Source organism: Physeter macrocephalus, chromosome 15 (assembly GCF_002837175.3).
Source record: "Physeter macrocephalus isolate SW-GA chromosome 15, ASM283717v5, whole genome shotgun sequence".
Taxonomy (NCBI): domain Eukaryota; kingdom Metazoa; phylum Chordata; class Mammalia; order Artiodactyla; family Physeteridae; genus Physeter; species Physeter macrocephalus.
In genome coordinates, this window is record NC_041228.1 from 68,000,450 (window position 1) to 68,024,761 (window position 24,312).

Sequence of the window (24,312 nt, forward strand, 5' to 3'; positions counted from 1 at the left end):
CCCTCAGAATAGGATAAAATATTTGCAAATGAATCAACGGACAAAGGATTAATCTCCAAATATATAAACAGCTCATGCAACTCCATATTAAAGAAACAAACAACCCAATCAAAAAATGGGCAAAAGAACTAAATAGACATTTCTCCAAAGAAGACATACAGATGGCCAAGAAGCACATGAAAAGCTGCTCAACAGGTGGGAATGTAAATTGATACAGCCACTATGGAGAACAGTATGGAGGTTCCTTAAAAAACTAAAAATAGAATTACCATATGACCCAGCAATCCCACTACTGGGCATATACCCAGAGAAAACCATAATTCAAAAAGACACATGCACCCCAGTGTTCATTGCAGCACTATTTACAATAGCCAGGTCATGGAAGCAACCTAAATGCCCATCGACAGACGAATGAATAAACAAGTTGTGGTACATATATACAATGGAATATTACTCAGCCATAAAAAGGATCGAAACTGAGTCATTTGTTGAGACATGGATGGATCTAGAGACTGTCATACTGAGTGAAGTAAGTCAGAAAGAGAAAAACAAATATCGTATATTAACGCATGTATGTGGAACCTAGAAAAATGGTACAGATGAACCGGTTTGCCGGGCAGAAGTTGAGACACAGATGTAGAGAACAAATGTATGGACACCAAGGGGGGAAAACCCCGGGGGGTGGGGATGGTGGTGTGTGTGCTGAATTGGGCAATTGGGATTGACATATATACACTGATGTGTATAAAATTGATGACTAATAAGAACCTGCTATATAAAAAAATAATTCAAAAATTAAAAAAAATAATAACACCAGTCCAGCTGGTTCCATACATTTCAGTTACTCAAATCCCTCACCCTGGCCTCGGCCTTCAATTTCCAAATGCATTCACGTTAATTACTTAAGCTTGTCTTCTCTTGGTGTCATTGATACTGGTAGGCAGTGAAATTAGCTTTTTCCGACTCTAGGTATTTCTTCCATTTCCTCTCAAGTATTGTAGTTTCTTTCTTTCTTTCCCTTTTCTGAGTCTTGGTTCAAGTATGCTGGGTGACAACATGACAAAAGTTCGGTGACAAAAGGCATGGGAACAGACAGAAGCAGCCGAACAAGAGGATGTGGCAAAGGAGTGGAGGAGCTTGTCGTGCTTCATTTTTCATAATGTCACACCAGACCTGAGTCTAAAGCCTGGAACTTGGGTTCACATTCCAAGTTCCAGTTGTGGCTCTGTGCTCACTGGAAGAGTGATATTGACAAGTTCTTAACCCTTTTGAGGCTCAGTTTCCCCATTTGTAAAATGGAGATAACAATAAAGTCTAACCTCATAGGGTTATTAACTAAGCTCATGTAAAATACACAGCACACTGCCTGCCACCTGATAGGTACTCAGTAAATATGTGTTCCCACGCCATCATTCAGTCCTTGTAGCTGCTCAATCAATGGTAGTTATTATCAGGCTCATTATTACTTGGGAACACCCGCCTATAATTTTCTATTTTATATTCATTGTATCATTCATTTAACAGTTTTTATTTTCTGAAAAAGAACATCTTCCCAACATTTGGTATTTTTAGAAGTGTCAATCTTCACTGTCCTTTTTTTTTTTTCCTTCACTGTCCTTTTCATAGATGCATGATTTTCTTTGATATTGACTGATTTTTTTATTATATCCATTTAATTTTCATCATGTCTATCATTTCAAATCCAGGATCCTCATAGAAGATCTTCAGAAAGTACTGGAAAAGGGAAGAAGTTTGCCAACCCAGAGAAGTCGAAGATCCGTCTCTGGATATAATTATGAAGTTTATCACTCCTTAGAAGAAGTATGTAATCAAAGGACCCTTTGTTGCTTTTTAACAAGTGCATCTTTATCATTTAAGTCTCAGGATTGGGAGAGAAGCATAAGGACAGAGGCAGAGGTGATATGAAGAATACGTACAGCTCTTACATTGCCCAGGCACCTCAGTTCTCTTCCATTAAGCCTTTTACACTATATAAGTAGCAGCAAAATAATTTTAATTTCACCTGCTTTATCCAACCCACCCCTACAATGGACAGGGGAAGTTCAATGGAGAGTGCAGTAAAGCTACTATACAGTCGCCCCTAGGTATCCGAAGGGCATTGGGTCCAGGACCCCTTACAGATAGCAAAATCATGGATACTCAAGTCCCTTGTGTACAATGGCGTAGCACAGTCAGCCCTTGGTATCCAATGATTCTGCATCCCCAGATGTGGAGGGCTGACTGCAATTACGGTTATAGACACCCTAATTGAAAAATGCATGGACGGTAGAGTTAGCCAGACTTTGAGGGCAATGGTTTGGTTGAGGGGTAGAGTGAACTTTGCTGTTTGCCCCATACCCTCTGCAAATTTGTGGCACCTCAGGGACTGTTAGCTTTGCTGTTATTTACTGTGTCTGAGAAATACAAGGACCCATCCCCACCGCCACTACTGTACATCTGGGCAACAGCTAGTTATTCTTCAAATCTCAGTTTAAGCAAGAAGAGAGCTGTTTCTGCTCTCCCAGATGGGGTCAGAACTCCCTACTGTCAACCCCCAGAGTATTACTTGCACCCATAGTACATGGAGGTGATAGCTATCATAGTTGTGAATTATGTTATTGTATGATTATTTGATTAATGCCTTTCTCTCCTAATAAGCTGCAAGGGCCATGGGGACAAGCCATTGCTTTCTTGTTCACCACTGTATCCGCAGTGGCAAGCAAAGAGAGACTTGCAGATAGATAGCTGTTGACAGAATGACTAAATGGATGAGTACATACATTTTTTCATTCTTCCCCTGAATTGAGTACAGGAATGCCAGTCATAGAACAAATGAGATCCTGTTATATTCTTAAGAGAAATTTTGGTTCTCTTGATAACAACTTTCCTTTCAAAATTATTTCTACATATTTCCTGTTTTTAACATACTTTTTAGAAGCTTGAAGTTACCAGCAATGGAAAGCATTTAGATAACTTATTAGATATGTCAAGTTAGATTAGACATTTAGATAACTTGACATACTTGCTATTAACATGCACTAGAAAAAAAGTCAAAATTTTAAAAGATATTAATATAGATATGTACATATACATACATATATGTAAATGTGTGTGTGTATCCTGCTCATTAGACTAAATAGGGATAGAAAGAAAGGAAAATCTGTTTTTTTGTTTTTTTTTTTTTTTTTTAGAACAGACTCTTTCTTTCCCATCATGGAACAGAGGGACACTTTTTTGTGACTTCCTTACTCCTTTATTGGGCTTCAAGTCAGAAATGTCACCCATCTTTCTAAGTGCCTTCTTTATCCATCTCAAACATAACTTTCCCCAATGACAGATAACTGTGTGTGAATGGATCAAGGCAAATGTATTGCTGTTACTCGGGAAATTATTCAGAGTATGCCCTCCAATGTGTGGCTGGGTAGAATAAACCTTAAATGCAAAAGATAATGCCTTTTTCTTAGCACCTTCTGTTCAGTGGCAAATTACAATATAGAGGACTTTAATAAACACTTTCAAATAGTTGGGATGGTTTTCCTGAAGCTGATTTTTCTTTTCCTCTAAAGAAGTTTGGGGGAAAATGGAAATAAATTTTGGTTTTTCAAAAAGAACCCAGAACACATTGATTAATTTTCTGTAAAATTCTGCCATTAAGATGTTAATGACAAATAGTAGTAGAAAGTATGCTTTAAAAGGGGAACAATATAAAGACATAAAGCAACTATTTATAAAAGCAGAAAATAAAATGTAATTTTAAGTATCCTGAAGAAAATTAAAACTACAAAATTGGTTTTTCATTCAATCTTATACTCCACATATGCTTTTTTGAGTTCCTAGACCCGCTGTTGTCTTTTTGTTCTCTTTTGTTTACTAAAAGCTCCATAATTGTGAGAGTCTGACGTGGTTTTTATTTACTTGCTTTTAGATTCAAAATTGGATGCATCATTTGAATAAAACTCATTCAGGCCTCATTCACATGTTCTCTATTGGAAAATCATATGAGGGAAGATCTCTTTTTGTTTTAAAGGTAAAAATAAGAAATTAGTAACTAAATATTTACTAAACATTCATCGTTTTCAGCTTTGACTTATGGGGAAAAGAAATGAAATGGCATTTCATCGTGTCTCATATTTAACCTCATCTGGTAATTTAAGAAAAAAAATTTCCCTTAGGTTTTTGAGCCATATTTAATTTTTGCCATCGAGTATTCCAAAGAATACTGTTTCTAAAACAGTATTTATGCACTTCAAAAATAATGACCTTCAACGTTATTTGTGAGTTGGTGCTGCTTACGATGAACCAATGCAAAACTACAGAAATGTGTAAGAAGGTATACGTCATTCCCAGCCCTTGAGCCTGCTTTCTCTTTCAGCCACTGACCCATCTCTTCTCTGCCAAAGATCTAAAAAGATTTCCCTGCATCACTGTCTCTATTTCCTCAGCAACCATTCAGACCTTGACTCCCTGGCCTTTGCCCTCACAACACCTCTAAAACATCTGCGATGACCCCTACTTGGTTCTCCTCTCCTCTCAGGCCATCCCCTCAGGTCTCCTCCAATGGCTCCTCTCCCTTGTTCTTTCCTTACGTGCTGGTGGCCCCAGGATTCTCTCCTCAGCTGTGCTCTCCTTCTCCCCACCCTTCCTGGATGGGCACATCTACCCCATGGTTTCAACAGTCATTCCAGACTTTTCTGTTCAGTGGAGTCTGCTCCCTGGTACTTACTGGACATTCATAGCTCATTGCCGCCTTGCCATCCTCATCTCGATACTCACCAAAGCACCTTAGACTCAGGATGGCACTGCCGTGCTCCGGTCAGGAAACATGAACCATCCTAAATTCCTCTCCTTTATTCTCACCACTTACTTTAAACCTAACATGAAGAACTGACAATTCTTTCTTCTAACTTTTGGATTTGTCAAAACCTCTTTTCTTGTCCTCACTGCTATTGCCCTAGCTTGTTTCTGGATCTGTTCTCCCTGGACTATTGCAGTCACAGCAGCCTCGGGACTGAACTTCCCTGTGAGTCCCCATCCTCTACCCTCTCGTCCATCTACACACACACACCTCCCATGGAATACAGGATGAAGCCTTATCTCTGTTACTTAGTATCCAGGAATTTCATGTGTCTTCTGCCTCTGTGTCCAGCTTCATCTGCCATTCCTTCCTCATACCCCAGAAGCAGCTGCTCAAACATGGTGTGCTCAGATGCTCTTCCAAGCTTGAGGTGCCTTCTTTCACTTGTCTGAGAGGCAAGCTTCAAGTCTTGCTCAACTATTCAAGGGCTCCTCTTTTGCTCCACAGGGAAATGAGACATAGCACCCCTGAGTTGCCAAAGTAACTTATCTATATTCACATTACAATGATTAATTGCTCGTGTGTCTGCCCTCCCCTACTACCATATAAATTCCTTGTCTTCTCATCTCTGAATCTCCAAGGCCAAGCACTGTGTCTGACATTCAAAAGGATTTGCTGAAGCATTAGTTGAGTGAATTAATGAATGAATGAAAACTAGATCCCCTATAATGTCAAAAGCCATCTACTGATAACTGGGTTAGAAACCGTGTTATAAATGAAATTGATATAATAGGATAATAAAGTCTGTCACTTGACTCTACAAATCATTTTGTGTTGCCATTTTGTATTGTAATAAAATTTGACTTTCTCTACATATAAGGCATAGCTATTTCTTTAATAGATATTGCTTGGGAATACTTCTGATTCCCTGCATGGGGAGGGCAGTGGAGAGAAAGAGGGCAAGGATGGGGGAGAGGGAGGGAAAAAATTAGCTTCTTACTTAAGTCACATATTACATGAAAATGGAGAAGCAAGCCTATTTAAGCAATTGCTTTTTCCTTGTGTATTTTCTACTTCTTTGATTCGTAATTAAGACAATAAATTTTATTCTTTCTGCATAAACAAGCCTGGACTTCTGAAATCGATAGGAAATCTCTGTGTTTTTTATGGGTTACTTAATGAACCCAACTCTAGTGAAGTATTATGCTGAAACCATATTAAATTATGCTGGTCAGTAAATCCAAAAATAAGAGCCTGTGTTGGTTACTATGAATACTCTTGTTTTCAGCTGGGCAGAAGATCACGAGCTTACAAAAGAGCTGTCTGGATAGACTGCGGTATTCATGCAAGAGAATGGATTGGTCCTGCCTTTTGTCAGTGGTTTGTAAAAGAAGTAAGTTAAACCCTTTACAGAGTGTCCATTCTCACTAGCCAGTGTTTTTATTCTGCTCAAGGAGCAAAACTGGGAATGTGAAGCCAGCGATATCTGATGGAATGATAGTAACACCGTGATTTTGTGGGTTGCTTCTATGTTTATGAAGGCCTCTCAAAACTCTGGCTCAGTTTATCTTCAGCTTTGCCTTTGGAGGTGGGAATTTCCAATCCTCATTAAAGAGAAAGAACCTGAGATTCAGAGCGTTTATGAATTCGTGACAAATTAGGAACCAACCATAGTAGCTGATATATAGCAAAAGGCTAAAAATCCAATTTATGGTGTTCCAGAACAGTTTCTCATGTGATATTCTCTTGTCTTCTCCATCAAAATGATCTCATGTATGCTACAGCAATAAAGAGATGAGCAAGTGACTGCATTTTGGCCTCCTGCTATGGATCTGTGATTTAGATACCAAAGACCTTTAGCATCTGTGCATTTAACATTCTCTGTTTCAGTACTTTTCAGTGACTCTAATGGTTGATGACTCATGGTGATTTCTCATTTTCTGAAGGCTTCATTTAAGTCATAAGCCCGCTAAGGCTAGTGTATTGAGTGGGTTCTAATCCCAAGAGTGGGCCAACCTTATGGATGAACATCTTAATATGTTCTGATATTTTTCTACTGTCAAGAATGCAATGACTTTCATGGTTTTTTATAACCTTTACTTCTTAGTATTTTTTTTAAGACTCCTAAAATAAACCAATGACTAGTACTGGTAATAATAGTGAAGAAGTCTAAGGGAAGGAAGGTTCTTAGCCAGAAAAAAAAAACCCTACAAATTACTTATAGAAAACCATTAAGGATACAAAAGATATTTAAATATTTCAGTTATATTTCACTGTTTTATGGGAAAATTATGCGACCTAGTAAGGTTTACGATTTTGAAGGCTCTCCTAGTCTTAGAAAATATGCCCCACAAATGTCAATACTGGGGGGCTTCCCTGGTGGCGCAGTTGTTGAGAGTCCACCTGCCAATGCAGGGGACACGGGTTCAAGCCCTGGTCTGGGAAGATCCCACATGCCGCGGAGCAACTAAGCCCATGCGCCACAGCTACTGAGCCTGTGCTCCAGAGCCTGCGAACCACAACTACTGAGCCTGCGAGCCACAACTACTGTAGTCCACGCACCTAGAGCCCATGCGCCACAACAAGAGAAGCCACCGCAATGAGAAGCCCGCGCACCGCAACGAAGAGTAGCCCCCGCTCTCCGCAACTAGAGAAAGCCAGCGTGCAGCAACAAAGACCCAATGCAGCCAAAAATAAATAAATACATTTATTTTTTAAAAAGTCAATCCTGTATTAATTTGTAAACTCTGCCTCTCTACCACAACCAAACCCACAAAAGTATTCTTAATTTTATAATGTAATAATAAAATTTTCAAACTATTCCCACTCAGTTTATTGAGCAATTCATATTCTCTTAAAATACCATTTCATCCTGGTAGGACAAATGCAAAAGCTAACAAATTGTTAACTCTACCACCTTGCATTAAATATCCATTGTATACATACAACATATTGTCTGCTGTCTTGAGTTTCAAAAGGAAAAGGGGCAAAATGGTTAAGAACAGAACATCTGTTGTTTATAGACTATGGTCCAGTGTATTACTGTAGAACCTAAGAATGTATCTCCCAAACATTTTACCTCACCCCCACATGTACAACTTCTTTATAACACCTAAACTTACTTTATTTGTTCATGTGGTAATTGTCTGTCTCTTCCCATACCAATGCCAAAGGCAGAGACTCTATTTATCTTGTTCATTGCCAACTCCCCAGTATCCAGAACAACACTTGGCACTTAATAGTGCTTCAGTTATTTGTGAATGAATGGGAATGGGAGAATCCGGCGGTTATGATACGCAAAGATTTCTGGGAGATGACTTGCAATTCATCTCCTAAGGATATGGCACCACCTGGACCTTTGCACAATCTGTACAGCCATACACGGCAGCCCTAGAACCCAAGCTAAATTTCCAAGGAAGAGGAGGACACAGTGTAACCACAGAAAAAGGAACAGGCATGTATGGTGACTATCAGTTGAGGGTAGTTCATTTTGGAGCAAGAGCAAGCAGCATCAATTAAGATTAGGCTCCAGGGGCTTCCCTGGTGGCGCAGTGGTTAAGAATCCACCTGCCAAGGCAGGGGACATGGGTTCGAGCGCTGGTTCAGGAAGATCCCACATGCCGCGGAGCAGCTAAGCCCACGTGCCACAACCTACTGAGCCCACGAGCCACAACTACTGAAGCCCGCGTGCCTAGAGCCCGTGCTCCACAACAAGAGAAGCCACCGCAATGAGAAGCCCAAGCACCACAACGAAGAGTAGCCCCCGCTCACTGCAACTAGAGAAAGCCCACGCGCAGCAACGAAGACACAACGCAGCCAAAAAATAAATAAAATTTCTTTAAAAATTAAAAAAAAATTTTAAAAAGAATAGGCTCCATTTCACCAAAGATGAGTGAGGAAAGGCTTCTCCTCCCTCCTGCACCAAGCCAACTTCAAGCACACAGATGAGTCTATTTCTGGGCCTCTGTTACCCTTTCCACACCTCTCTTACTCTCACTGTTTATGGCTGTCACTTACCCCTCCATTTAATCAGGAACATTTCCCACCTGAGTCAGCACAGCAACGGAAGTGGAAAAAAAGGAGGCCTATGGGTCACTGGTCCCAGTGTCCTTGTGGAAGCAATGGGGCTGCCACATGATAGCAATGACTGATGATAGCATCACAGGCTTGTAAGAAACGTTCTCATCTTGGCTTGAAGCCCCTTTTCCCATAGAATGGCGGTGTTGGGGCCAGAGGGAATGGGGACTTCAAAGATTTAAGTAACCTTAAGCCTGCCCAGCACTGAAGCATCCTATCTTATACACTAAGTCCCTAGTTAAATCCTCAGTTTCCCACAGAAGGCAGGGGGTGTCTCGTCCAAGAGAGGCTCCAGGCAGTGTCCCTTCCACAGGTCACCTCCCCTCCACCTCCAAAATCCCAAGACAGGCTCCCAGGCTCTCAACTCCTCTAATTTCCATGGCGCCTCTGGGGGCACCAGGGAATCTCTGGGCTCTTTCTCCCAGGAGACCCTAAGAGGCTATGTCAAGCCCTCTCTTGGCTGACACACACCACACTGCTGATTGTCTCCTCCTGCATTTGCCCCTCGTTGGCACATGAGACCTCTCAGAAAGATATGTGGTGAACAAGGACCCATGTAAGAAAATGAAACAGGTTCCATTTTCTTACATGTTTTACTCCAATCTGGCAGTGGTTTCTACCATCTCTTGATTTCCCTGGAATTTCAACCCCCAAAGAAGGGGATGGTGTCAGAAGCCAAAATTTTGGCTTCTTACCTTTGCTTTCTCTCTTTCTTGATGTTTTCCCCCAAATTCAACAGCTTAAAACAACAAACATCTATTACTTGATAGTCTCTGTGGGTCAGCAATCTAGGCACAGCTTAGCTGGGTGCCTCTGGCTAAGGGTCTCTCACAAGGCACAGTCAAGTTGTCAGTTGGAGCTTTGGCCATCTCAAGGCTTGTATGGGGGATCTGTTTCTGAGCTCACTCATGTGGCTGCTGGCAGCCTCAGGTCCCCCAGGGCTGTGAGCCAGAGACATCACTTCCTTGCGACGTGGGCATCGCCATAGGACAGCTCACAACCCAGCACCTGGCTGCCCTCAGAGCAGATGAGAGGGAGAGAGGGAGAGAGCATGAACAGGCCCAAGACGGAAACCACAGTCTCTTTTTTTTTTTTTTTTTTTTTTTTTTGCGGTTCGCGGGCCTCTCACTGTTGCGGCCTCTCCCGTTGCGGAGCACAGGCTCCGGACGCGCAGGCTCAGCGGCCATGGCTCACGGTTGCAGCCGCTCCGCGGCATGTGGGATCTTCCCGGACCGGGGCACGAACCCGTGTCCCCTGCATCGGCAGGCGGACTCTCAACCACTGCGCCACAAGGGAAGCCCTGTTCTTTTTTTAATTAATGTTACCTAAGGTTCCCCTAGAAAGTATTTACATTAATCAGTCCAACAATTTCTTGTTGGTCACTACATTTTCAGCCCTCAGCATTCTGGGGGTCAGCAGAAGTATAAGTCATGGTCCCAGCGCTCAAGGAGTCTGTATTTTATTTGAGAAGAAATATTTATGTGCAGGAAACAATAGTAAACAACATAAAACAGTGTACCTTTGGGGATTAAATTATACTGACTATAGTAGCTGAAGGAATTCAAGAATCGGAGAAATCCATGAGACTTTGGAAGAAGACAAGGTTTGGGAAAAATCTGTGGGGAAGTGAGTCTCATTAGGCCTTGACTGAGGAGTGGGAATTTGATCAAAGAGATATAATAGTGTTCTAAAAAAGACAAAACACTAATGTTGAGAACATGGTGTAGATTAGTGAGACCAAAGGCTATAGTCTGTGTGAGTAGATTCTAACGCAATATGAGACTGACTGAAAAATTATAGTTAGCCTCGGAAGCCAACAGCTTGGTCCAATGAAGAAAAATGAGAAAATACTGATATGTAGTGAAAAGCACGCATCATTGTCAGTTTAAAAATGAAAGGCAGTGATATATGGATGATAGGAAGGAGGAGCCCAGAGTGAGGGCAACAAACTAGAAGTGTTTAGGGCAAGAATCTACACGTGGACAGGAAGAGTAGATGTAGGAATGGAAAGTAAAGAAAGGGTGTATATAGTTCAAATGAAAAAAATCATTCCTTCCTTCATTCATTCATTCAACCAAAGGCTTATTGAGCAATACTTTTTATGTGAAGGCAGCTTGCTAAGTTCTGTAATGGTACAAGTACTGTAATTACAAGACATTAACTCTCTTCTCAATTCATTTACTACAATTCTACTGGGGAGATAAGACACAAACACAGAAGGCATCACCAATAAAGGAAGTCTTTAGGAATTGATGACTGGCTTGATATAGAGACAAAAGTGCAGGATGGGTCAAAGATGCCCGAGAGAGCGATGGCGTCATTGAAGTTGTGGGAGTATCGTTTGAAATGTTGGCAGTATCACTAGTCTGAAGGGAGGAACCCAACACCACTACATTAAGCAGGTTAAATGATTAATTTAATCAACAAGTAATTACTAAGTGCCTACCACGCAACAGGCCAGGCACTGTGGATATTGTGGAGAGAGACACAGGACCATCAAAAAAGAAAAAACTACTCTCATGCACCTTGATTCTCAAGGACCAAAAGAATCAAATACTCTCTGATGAGAGGTTAAAGAGAGTCAGTAAGCAGCCAAATGACCGAATACCTGATTCACAGGCTTAATTTGGTCAACAGACATCCAAGAATAAATTCCAGTGATTTTGCCAACCATAACAGAATTGTTTTCAAATACTTTTCTTGACTGTATTACTTAATCCGATAAGAGACAGGAAAGGGGTAGAAGATTGCAACAGTTCACCCCTGCAGTTCTGGCACAAGTTCGGGGGGTCATATTTTTTTTTCTTATAAGCTTGAATTTTTTTTAATTAATTAATTAATTTTTGGCTGCGTTGGGTCTTTGTTGCCACGCACGGGCTTTCTCTAGTTGCGGCGAGCGGGGTCTACTCTTCGTTGCGGTGTGCGGGCTTCGCATTGCTGTGGCTTCTCTTTGTTGCAGAGCATGGGCGCTAGGTGCGGTTTCAGTAGTTGTGGCATGTGGGGTCAGTAGTTGTGGCTTGCGGGCTCTAGAGTGCAGGCTCAGTAGTTGTGGCACATGGACTTAGTTGCTCCGCGGCACGTGAGATCTTCCTGGACCAGGGCTCAAACCCGTTTCCCCTGCATTGGCAGGCAGATTCTTAACCACTGTGCCACCAGGGAAGACCAGGAGGGAGTCATATTGATAGTTGGGGTAGACAAGCAATTTTCAACAGCAGCCCATTTTTAACATCTTTTTATTTTTCACTGTTTTATTTTTTTAATTGTGGAAAGGCCACTTAATTCTTTGTTGCCACTGCTGATGGAATGGCATTTGCTTTGTTTCTCAGAATCATCACCAACTGAATGAGGTAATTTGGGCTTTGTTCACTTTTGAGAGTTTAAAATTGTCAATCTCCAGGGTTGAGTATGTCAAGCCATGGCTGGTGCTAGCTGGCCCACAGTTATGTATACCACTTAATTTTTGCCTCAAATAATTCTACATTGCTGGGGCAAATTATTCATAGAATATTTAGAAAGTAACTCTGGGAAATATTCATTTGATTTCCAAGTGAGGAAGACATTTCCAAGCATAAAAGCAAAGAAAGGAGGAAGGCATAGAAGAAATGATTGATAGCCCTGACTTTATAAAATATATTAAAGGAGCATTTAAAGATACGGGAAACTGCCTGTGACATGCTGCTATGTCAATAAAATAAAAATAAACAGCATGGACACACAGTAAAGGAAACCATAAACAAAATGAAAAAACACAACCCACACACGGGAGAAAATATTTGCAAATGAAGTGACCAACAAGGGTTTAATCTCCAAAATATATAAACAGCTCACGTAGCTCAATGTCAAAAAAACAAACAACCCAATCAAAAAATGGGCAGAAGATCTAAATAGACATTTCTCCAAAGAAGACATACAGATGGCCAAGAAGCACATGAAAATATGCTCAACATCACTAATTAACAGAGAAACGCAAGTCAAAACTACAATGAGTTATCACGTCACACCGGTCAGAATAGCCATCATCAAAAAATCTACAAACAATAAATGCTGGAGAGGGTGTGGAGAAAAGGGAATCCTCCTACATAGTTAGTGGGAAAGTAAATTGGTACAGCCACTATAGAGAACAGTATTGAGGTTCCTTAAAAAACTAAAAATAGAACTACCATATGATCCAGCAATCCAACTCCTGGGTGTATACCCAGAAAAAACCATAATTCAAAAAGATACAAAAAGATGTGTTTCTGTACAGCAGAAACACACTGTAAATTATACTCCAATAAAAATTAATCCATAAAAATGTTTTTAATTTTTTTAACTTATTACAACCTGAAAAAAACAAAAAACCCAGCATGGACATTATAATTTCCATGTTGTAAAATCTATATCTGAGATACATATACATGAGAAATATACTAAATGCTAAAAGAATTATGGGTGATTTTTTTTTCTTCCGTTTTTTTGAATTTTCCATATTTTCTATACTAAACAGAACCCAAAATTATATGTTTTAAACAAATTGAACCCAGCCAAAACTGAATAGTTTCATTCTCAAACTAAACTCATTTATGCTTGAGTCATATATTCCTACAGGTATTTTAAAATCAATGGATGAATTCTATTTAACTCAGTGGCAAACCAAAGACAAAGCAAGGGTTTGTGAGAAGATGATCCATGGGAAAACTGGGACAAGAATGCTCTGAAATGGAAAGTTCTTCCAGACTTTGAAGAAGCATAATATACCGGTGGATCTAATTTGGTCCTGTTACAGAAAGGTAGCAGCACAAAAAAAGAAAGAAAAGAAAGAAGAAAAAGCAAAGGAAAACTTCCTTAATTCCCAGGTGAACCATGGTGTTCCTCTGCTGCTACGTGATGTGAAACCTCACCCCTCCAGACCCGGCCTGATTATACTGGAAAACCACCTCCATTTACATGTTCCCAGGCATCTACACTCGGCACTGAGGATGGCTAATCCTGTTGCCAAAAAACTGGCATGTGATTCAGGTGTACTATGTAGATAGTTCAAATAACCAAAAACAGGAAGAGGAGACTTTCAGGAAGGGGAGTTATTTTCTAAGAACCAGCTGATGATTCTGAGCAGGGTAAACAGTAATATTTGGGGACTAGGGGGGATTGTGTGTATAGGACAGAGCTCTAAGGAAGACTTAGAGTAGTGATTGTGGGAGACGTCCTGCAACTGGGAAAGCTTTCCAGAATGGGAAGGCTCTTTCTCCCAGAATCCAAGAGCTTCCCCAAAACCACTCCTTTCACATCATCATCACCTTTTTCAGTCTCATTATGTCTTGCTGAAAATTAAAGGTAAAAACATAACATAAACCCTCAAATGTAGGTGTGAAACTCAGAGTTTTGGTTAAGAAATGTATTATTAAAAATAAAATAAGCTTTTAAAAGAAGAGAACTTAAGTTGTATGTATAAAATGTGCCAAAAGCCAGGGAATAAATAATTGAGAGGGTAATTAAGGCCAGATCAAACATCTAGTGAGTTCACCTGAGTAAGCAAATAAGTCTGTTCTTAATGGCATAATAAAAAAAAAATAGTTCATCATATAAAAACGATCTGCTTTTTTTTTTTTTTTTTTTTTGCGGTACCTGGGCCTCTCACTGTTGTGGCCTCTCCCGTTGCAGAGCACAGGGCTCCGCGGCATGTGGGATCTTCCCAGACCGGGGCACGAACCCGTGTCCCCTGCATCGGCAGGAGGGCTCTCAACCACTGCGCCACCAGGGAAGCCCCTGATCTGCATTTTTTAAAATTCTCTGACTTTGTTCACTACCATATCCCAGTAATTGCAATATTTTGATTTGTTTTCTGCCAGCTCTTTAGTGCCTTTAACTCCTTATATTCTCCCATCCTCTCACCCTCCCCAATCTTCTCTTTAATCCTCTGCACCCTCCAACCGAGCTCTTTCTCCCTTTTTATTCAATTTATAATGTCTTATACATAGCAGGGTCTGTATTAATGTTTGTTCACTTTAATTGAATTGAAAGCCATTGCATCCACTGCACTCCACTATTCAGTACTTGAGAATGTTCTGGGCATTGTTTATACAGGCACTGTCTCAATAAAAGTGACCATGCAACCTGAAGCCATAACAATCTATCTTGATAATCAATGGGGAAAATTATGTTTGTTCCATGACCTTTACGTATTTTTGTCAAAAGATTAAAAACTCTCTTACTCTGTTATAAATGTGTAAGGGAATCACCAAAATATAGTGAAATATTTATTACACTATAATTTAAAACATTAGAAATATTGATAATTAAATGTCTTGTTTCTTTGTGACAAGCTTTATCACGGGTAGTTTGGAAAGTGCTTACCTTCTCATTATATAACTTACAACATGAAGTGGGCATCTGTTTTATGCCTTGGCAAATTGTCATACTCCTTTCGTAGTTGGGATCAGCTTCCAGTATTTTTTTCCTTTGTGCTTTCAATGTCGAAAAATACCTACAAGAGTTCCTTTAATGTGAAATGTTGACAGCTTCATTTCTTCTGGAACATCGACCTCCTTTCCAGTACGACCATTTTCCTCATTTATGTCAGTAAGTTTGTCTTCACTAAGTTCCTCTGGCTGCATAGCTAGAGTTGAATGATGGCTGTGTCCACATCCCTGGGGTCAGCTATTTCTTCTATAACTCCATTTACGTTTGATTCACATTTCCTCTCTGCGTTATCTGCATTATTGCTGCACTTTAAGCTTTGTTGGCCTATTCTCTCTTATCCATACAAAAATATCCTTTTTTGTAAAATGCCACATGGGTTTATCACCAGAAGACAAGGGAGCAACACAGCTACACACTTTGCTGTCTGTGAACTGAGTAACACATGTACAGTGACCAATCACACACCTACAGACTTTAAAAGAAGTGGCACAATTTATCACAGAACTTGATGCACAGCTGTAATTTGCATAGTGATTTGTAGAGTTAAGACCTAGCACTAGTAGCAAATTTGGGCTGTACTTGGAGGACTGATATCATTTAACTAAACCATGGTTACTGAAATTCATGTATATCAGAGCCATGCAAAGTGAGGGCACATGTATTTTCTTTTTGTAGGTAAAAGATTCTTACGTAGTAGATTTTAATAATGCCACAAAGTTGGTCCTGGCCTCTACTCTGCTGGCTCTGAGAAAACACAACCAACCATTGTTATTAAGCTATCTCATAAAAATTGTAGAAACGTGAAGTGGTTTTACTTAAGAAAAAAAGTAGTGTGGACATGCAGCTGTTATATTCTTCTTGGTGATACAAAACATTTCAAATATTTATCTATATCTCTTAATAGAAAATAGAGATTAATAGATAACATTTTTCAATCGTCACCTGCCCTCTGGGAGGTTCTAAGTATAAATTAAGTATAAAAATAACTAGATTTGTGAACTGTTTTTCCTGAATTCTCTCTTTATATTAATATTTCCTTAATACAAATACATATTTTCCCAGTTGTTTATGCCAGACAAAGCTTCGGGATGGACTTTTTTTAGGATACGAAATTTGAGTTCTGCATTCTAAAAATAAGTACAGTTCACTACTAAATAAAGTAAAGTTTGTCACTTAAAAAAATAATAACTAGATTCACATTTGGTTTTCCAGCTCTCCACCCTTCATTCACGGAATCTTTGGTTCATGCTGCTTCCAAACTATTATTTGGTTACCATATTGTATTTAATGAGCTTCTCACAGTGTGACATCAAATATCTTTATAGATTACGTTCCCTTTTTAAGAAATTTCCATGGAAACCTCTCCTGCTCTAATTAATTCTCCTAGTATTGAATTGTAAATACCTCCTTTGTGTCAAGATGCACCCACTTTGGTGCTACAAATTTTTTTTTTCTACCCTAAATAATTTTACTCCACTCCACTCTAGGTGAGAACATTCTTCAAGCTTGACTGGTGATTGTGCTGTTCCTTTGGCCCCAGCTATAACAACTAGTTCTCCCAGTATGTACTTCACTGAGTGTGTGGTTATTATTTTTAGGTCTTCTGTAGTGATTCTAGAAGAAAAATAATGGAAAATTTTAAAGGTACCTTTTTAAAAGCCAGCAACACTGATCCTCAAAAACTATGCCACGTTCCAGGTTGCCATGGGGCTCTAAGAAACAACACCCAACCAAATAAATCCAAAAACAATGAAAAGGTGGGAAACTCTTGGGCCTAACCTTGTCACACCACACAAAGACTTTCGTAATTGCAAAAATTTTCTTCGAATTTAACCAAAGTTTATTTGGTGAATTCTAGTATATTATGTATATCTATTGATGGGGAAGTCAAAGTAGTCTTGCTAGGTGGTAAGTACCAAATAGATTCATGCTTTGTCTTTCTTCATCAACTTCAGAAATTCATAACCTAATACCAAACATACTGCTTTCCTAGCAGAAGATTATACTCAAAACTTTATCTTTTAACTTAAAATCAAAATCCATTTCAGCCAAGTATTTTTAAATAGATTGATGAAGGTGAGTGTAGTACCTAAAGACTGCCACACTGAGGCGTGTGGTGCATTGTTTTGTGACTGGCTTTCAGATCACAACTACTTAAATCTTCCTTGTAAGCAACAATAGTAGTCAAGAAATTGAACTTGGAAAGCCCAGATGGAACCTGATTAGTAGGCGTCTCCTTTTCCGTGTGTATGGGTGGTGGGAATTGATTGCTAAAGAGTCTACCTATTAGAAGGAAAGCATACCCCCATGTTCTTCACGGTTATCATATGTTAGAGTAATAGGAAATAGAAAGTCACATGATCATCTTTTTTTCTAGAAACATCACCTAAACCATAAAAGAGATATCATCTATGTCCTATTACTTAAAGCACTGAAGCAAGGAGGTCTCTGAATCGTCCTCTTCAGCACTGGACAGTCATCACACTGTGATCATTCTCATTTTGTCTGACCAGATGGAGAATGGCTGCGATTCTTAGAGAGTTATAAAAATCACAAATATAGTATATGCAATACGATAACACCCTGTTTATTTGTCAGACAAAGAACATGTTCTACAAGTCTTGGAAATTAGATCCACTCCAGAATAGAACACTAGAGAACAGCTTCCTTAGTTAATGTAGTGTTTGGAAATGAAGAACTTTATTTTTGTTTGTTTGTTTGTTTCGGTATGCGGGCCTCTCACTGTTGTGGCCTCTCCCGTTGCGGAGCACAGGCTCCGGACGCGCAGGCTCAGCGGCCATGGCTCACGGGCCCAGCCGCTCCGCAGCATGTGGGATCCTCCCCGACCGGGGCACGAACCCGCGTCCTCTGCATCGGCAGGCGGACTCTCAACCACCGCGCCACCAGGGAAGCCCGGAAATGAAAAACTTTAAAATGAAGCCATGTGAGGACTTCCCTGGTGGCGCAGTGGTTAAGAATCCACCTGCCAAGGCAGGGGACACGGGTTCAAGCCCTGGTCCAGGAAGATCTCACATGCTGCAGAGCAACTAAGCCTGTGTGCCGCAACTACTGAGCCTGTGCTCTAGAGCCCGTGAGCCACAACTACTGAGCCCGCACACCTGGAGCCCGTGCTCTGCAACGAGAGGCCACCGCAATAAGAAGCCTGCACACCACAATGAAGAGTAGCCCCTGCTCGCTGCAACAAAGACACAACACAGCCAAAAAATAATTTAATTAAATTTTTTTTAAATGAAGCCATGTTAATGGCCTAAAAATATATAAAACAACATTTGACAGTTACAAGAAAAAGTGATAAATCTAAAATAATTGAGTTTTTAAACACAGCTCAGTGATTAAGACAGCAGACAGGAAAAATTTTTAGTAAGACTATAGATGATAAGGACTTCCCTGGTGGTCCAGTGGTTAAGACTCCATGATCCCAATGCAGGGGGCCTGGGTTTGATCCCTGGTCAGGGAACTAGATCCCACATGCATGCCACAACTAAGAGCCCTCATGCTGCAACTAAAAAACCCCCCATGCCACAATGAAGATCCCACACACAGCAACTAAGACCCAGCACAGCCAAATTAATTGTTTTTAAAAAAATTTTTTAAAAACAATATAGATGATAAAAAACAGTGTAATTAATAAGCTTAATCTAATAAACACATACTAGAATCCATGCCCAATAATTAGTAAAAAAAATTTTTTTAAAACAATATAGATAAAAAACAGTGTAATTAATAAGCTTAATCTAATAAACACATACTAGAATCCATGCCCAATAATTAGAGGATGAATATTGTTTTCAAACACAACTGGAACCTTTGCAAAAATTGACAATATAGGCCATAAAGCAAGGTTCAAGGGATACCAAAGAACCTATATCATATAGACCATATGCTCTGGCTGTAATGCAGTTGTTAGAAACTATTTATAAAAATATGACTCAAAGAAAACTCACATTTTAAAATATAAAAGTATTTATGAAGAGTTCATGATTTAAAGAAATCAAAGAAATTTTTCGATATTTACAACTGAATGGAAGTAAAATTATATGTCAAAACATGTAAAATGTAGCTAATGTACTACTGAAGGGGAATTTATAGTTTTAAATAAATATATTAGAAAAGAATAAGGTGTCCAAATGAATGAGCTAAGCTTTCAACTCAAGAAATCAGAAAAAGAGTCAATGAAAGAAACAATAAAGAGCGGAAAGCAATGAAACAGAAATCAAAGATACATCTTCCCTACCATATCTTTGTTTTATATTTAATTCATTTCTGCTCTAGGCCTAGATGGTTTACTCCCCAAATAATAATAGAGTAATATAACCCTGATACCCAAGCAAGACAAGGACAAATTAAGAAAGGAAATTATAGGCCTATCTCACTCAAAAATATAGATGTAAATATTAGCAACTTTAATCCAGCCAACATAATAAGAGTACATATCATAACCAAATTGGCTTATCCCAGGAATACAAGGATGATTTAATGATAGAAAATTACTTATTGAAATTGATCATAACAACAACTATATGATTATGTTAATGCATGAAGAAAGATTATTTGCTAAAATTCAATATCCATTAGTGACAAAAAATAAACAACCTAATATAGAACAGAACATCTGTAATGTACTCAACCTCGGTTTAAAAATTAATGCAAATGGAGAAGAGTCAAAAATAGCCAAGACAATTTTGAAGTGGGACAGTATGGAGAGACATCCTACCAAACTCAACAGATTCTATGTAAATCATGGTGTGGTGCTGGTGAATGGATATAAACCAAAGTGCATTAGAGCAATTCCACCCTTGAAAGAAAACTTGATACTTGACAGAGGTCGTATACTACCTCACTGGGGAAAAGACGACCCATCCAAATGAGTACAGTAGTGCAACTGGGCTTCCACAATGGAAAAATAAATTAATAAATCCCAACTGAGGGGCTTCCCTGGTGGCGCAGTGGTTAAGAATCCGCCTGCCAACGCAGGGGACAAGGGTTCGAGCCCTGGTCCAGGAAGATCCCACATGCCGCAGAGCAACCAAGCCCATGTGCCACAACTACTGAGCCTGCACTTTGGAGCCCGTGAGCCACAACTGCTGAAGCCCGTGTGCCACAACTACTGAAGCCTGCACGCCTAGAGCCTGTGCTCTACAACAAGAGAAGCCACCGCAATGAGAAGCCCTCGCACCGCAACGAAGAGTAGCCCCCGCTCGCCGCAACTAGAGAAAGCCCGCGCGCAGCAACGAAGACCCAGTGCAGCCAAAAAATAAATAAATAAAAACAAAAAAAATCCCAACTGAATATCATGTAAAAAAACATCATTTCTGGGAGGTTTAAGGTCTACATTTAAAATGAAACTTTAAAACGGCTTTTTGAAGAAAATACACGATAATAGATTTATGATCTTAAGGCAGAGATGGGTTCTTAAATAAACTTATACATTTAATGGTGATAAAATTAAAAACATATATCAATACAAGGGCGTGATGAAAATAGGAAGCAATAAGCTGCAAGAAAGGAAGATGTTCATAATGTGTATAACCAAAGGATTAATATTCAGAATATAAGAATGAGAGTTTAATAGAAAAAATGGGCAAAAATATGAGTGAGCAATTTATACAATGGCCTGTCATTATATTAAAGCTTTTCAATATAAATTATAATCAGGAACTATGAAGTAAAACAAAAAAACATAATTTCATACCCATTAAGTTTTTTTAATTGAAATCTTAACAGAACCAAGGGTTGGTAAGTTGTAGAACAATGGGAACTCTCATTCACTGCAAATGAAAATATTTACTGATTTAGACAGAAAATGGCAACATTTAGTAAAGTGGGAGGTATGTAAACCATGACCCAGCAAATTATTCCTAGATATATATCATGAAGAAACTGTCACACGTGTCTACGAGAAATGTGCAAGAATGTTCACTGCAATCTTGTAACGATGAAATATCAGAAGCAACCTAGGGCTTCCCTGGTGGCGCAGTGGTTGCGTGTCCGCCTGCCGATGCAGGGGAACCGGGTTCGCGCCCCGGTCTGGGAGGATCCCATATGCCGCGGAGCGGCTGGGCCCGTGGGCCATGGCCGCTGAGCCTGCGCGTCCGGAGCCTGTGCTCCGCAACGGGAGAGGCCGCAACAGAGGGAGGCCCGCATACAAAAAAAAAAAAAAAAAAAAAAAAGCAACCTAACTGTCCATCAACAAAATAAGAGATAGATATACTGTGCATTTACCTATAATGGAATGCCATATAACAGTTAAAATAAATAAATCATCAACTTAATAAGTGTCAAAACATAATATTGGAGAGAAAAGCCAACTGAAGATTGACACATCGTGATCTCATTGGCATGAAATTTCAAAGCATACACATATTATATATTATTCATGAATCCGTACGTATGTAGCAAAACAGAAAATCATGCACGGAAATGATAATGTCAAATTTAGGATACTGATTGGTGGAGGGGAGGAAAATGGGGTCTGAGAGTGTGGAAAAGGGAGCTTTAGTTTTATCTATAATGTCTTGATTTTCTTTTAAAAAGATTTGATAAATATGGCAAGATGTAGTTGGTGGGCACATGAATGAAATATTGTTCTCTGTATTTTTTCTGTTTGCTTAACGTATACTGTGATTTTTAAAAAGGATGATCATAATATTCTCTCCAATACAAAAGTATGGTAGTCATTTGCACTGGAGGGAGAGAAGGCAGGATAAGATGAGAAAGTCTCCAGCAAGTCTGGCGCTTACGTGCTAACATGTAACACCCTTTCTGTGCTTGGAAAAGGTGAGGCTTCCCCGTTTGGACTGAGACAAATAGACCATGGATCCCAAAGCTAGGAGAGGAGAGAGAGAAATTACCATGACTTTTTCCTTCCCCTTTGTTCCTGCTTTGTTGCTCCCAATCTCTTTCCTTGCATCTCTTCTTCTTCTCTAGAGTGGCATGGAAAGCCACAATTCCCTAACTTTAAGGGAGGAATATTAGCTAACCATACTGCTTTGTCTCTGCCATCCCCACCAGGAGACTTCCTCCAAGCTTTGGAGGACCTCTGTTTATTAGAGGAAAATAAAATTCCAGGGTATATACAATCACATACCAGAATTTTCCCTTAGTTTGAGGCATTGGACTATTAATAGAAATTCAAGCATGTATGAAAGTTCTACTGAAGCTATTTGGCCAACAAATTATTGAGTCTTAAGTAAAGGAGAATTGTATTGAGTGAAGTAAGTCAGAAAGAGAAAAACAAATACCATATGCTAACACATATATATGGAATCTAAAAAAAAAAAAAGTGGTCTTGAAGAACCTAGGGGCAGGACGGGAATAAAGACGCAGACCTACTAGAGAATGGACTTGAGGACATGGGGTGGGGGGGGAAGGGTAAGCTGGTACGAAGTGAGAGAGTGGCATGGACATATATACACTACCAAACGTAAAATAGATAGCTAGTGGGAAGCAGCCGCATAAACTAACACACCATTGTAAAGCAATTATACTCCAATAAAGATGTTAAAGAAAAAGAATTGTATTAATGTTTATCAACTTGTGTTAATACCATAGGTATTTAAATTATATTTAATAAAATTGTATTCAATTCGTCTTATGTTCTTGAATATATCTCTATATTTTCATTACTATTTCTAATATAGTGATAGTTTCTAATAATAAATTGTATTATTGGATTGCTCACTATGAACAGAATTCTCACTATGTAAATACAGAATGCTGCTTATGGGTTCAGAAATTCTACTTAACTGGATGTAAAAGAAAATTAAAATTTTAAGTACTGAATTTTCCAAAGCAAGATATATGTATAATTTAAGAATTATTTTACTTTTAATTGTGTTTTAATATGGTTAAAATTCAAACAATCCAAATGGGTATAAAATGAAAGGTAATACTCTTTCCCATATATTGTTCCCCAGTCCCCCTCCCCACGGCAGCCATTGTTACAAATATTCTATGTTTCTCTAAGGTACTTTACAAATAGACAAACATGCATCAAAAAGAACTTTTTTAAAAGTCCATTCCATAGGAATGGTATTTCAAAATATTTGTAGTCTTAACTCGACTTAGCAAATTCAATGCTCTTCTTTTGAGGCCAAATAGTGCAGAATCTTCAGACTTGGGGTCAGACCCAATCACAAGAGTGAGATTTCAAAGGAGCCACGATAAAGGTGACACAATAAATAATTGTCCATTAAACTTTCTATAGGAAAGTCAGGAGAGAATAGTGTCCATACAGTAAGTTCCAAGACTTGAGTCTGCTACCAATTAGACAGAAACAATTAAGTGACTTAAATAACTAGCTTGTGTTATGATGTATCATGTAAAGATATCAAAATATTTAAGTAATTGTTTTGTCCACAATTGAATGGAATCTTAAAAAGGACCGATTATACAAAAGCATATCTAAATTGTTGCTTTCTTAATCATCCTAAAGTTTAGCAAGATCTGAAATACTGCCAGAGGCTGCCCAATTAATCTGTTTTGCCACCTTTGCTAAAATGTTATCAGTCATAAGTGGTCTGAGACAAAATTCTCAAGAAAGAACATGTGATATCAAAGAGTATAGTTCATATTAGCTTGTTACTTTTTAACCCAACATATTTGGTATTTCCCATGGATAAAAAGGATTTCTCATATTGATTTTCCAAATCTGTATTTGGGATCAGTTTGTAAGAAAAATGTCACCTTTGTCTTTTAGGCTCTTCTAACATATAGGAGTGACCCAACCATGAGAAAAATGTTGAATCATCTGTATTTCTATATCATGCCTGTGTTTAACGTTGATGGATACCATTTTAGCTGGACCAATGTAAGTCACTTTGCCTATCCAACTGAAAAAATCAAGGAAAACAGTCCTGAAACAGGAAAGAAGCTTGGTGGGCAGCTAGCCTAGTACTTCCAGAGCTACAAAGGAGACTTCCACTCCCTTCCCCAGCATAGCAGCAACCTTTTGATTTCCTTTATATGTTTGGCTTTGCCTAAGAGTTCATGTAAATAAAGATTTCTCCTTCCAAATAAAT

At 39.2% G+C, this 24,312-nt stretch overlaps 1 protein-coding gene across 1 annotated transcript in view; it reads left to right on the forward strand.

Annotated features, from left to right (window-relative positions):
• CPA6 (carboxypeptidase A6) overlaps nt 1-24,312 on the forward strand; it is a 255,340-nt gene that overhangs the window by 193,707 nt on the left and 37,321 nt on the right. Inside the window, exons 4-7 of the mRNA XM_024127074.1 lie at nt 1,707-1,821; nt 3,926-4,027; nt 6,084-6,188; nt 23,991-24,101. Of these exons, the coding sequence (XP_023982842.1) occupies nt 1,707-1,821; nt 3,926-4,027; nt 6,084-6,188; nt 23,991-24,101 (433 nt within the window). The remainder of the gene's footprint in view (nt 1-1,706; nt 1,822-3,925; nt 4,028-6,083; nt 6,189-23,990; nt 24,102-24,312) is intronic.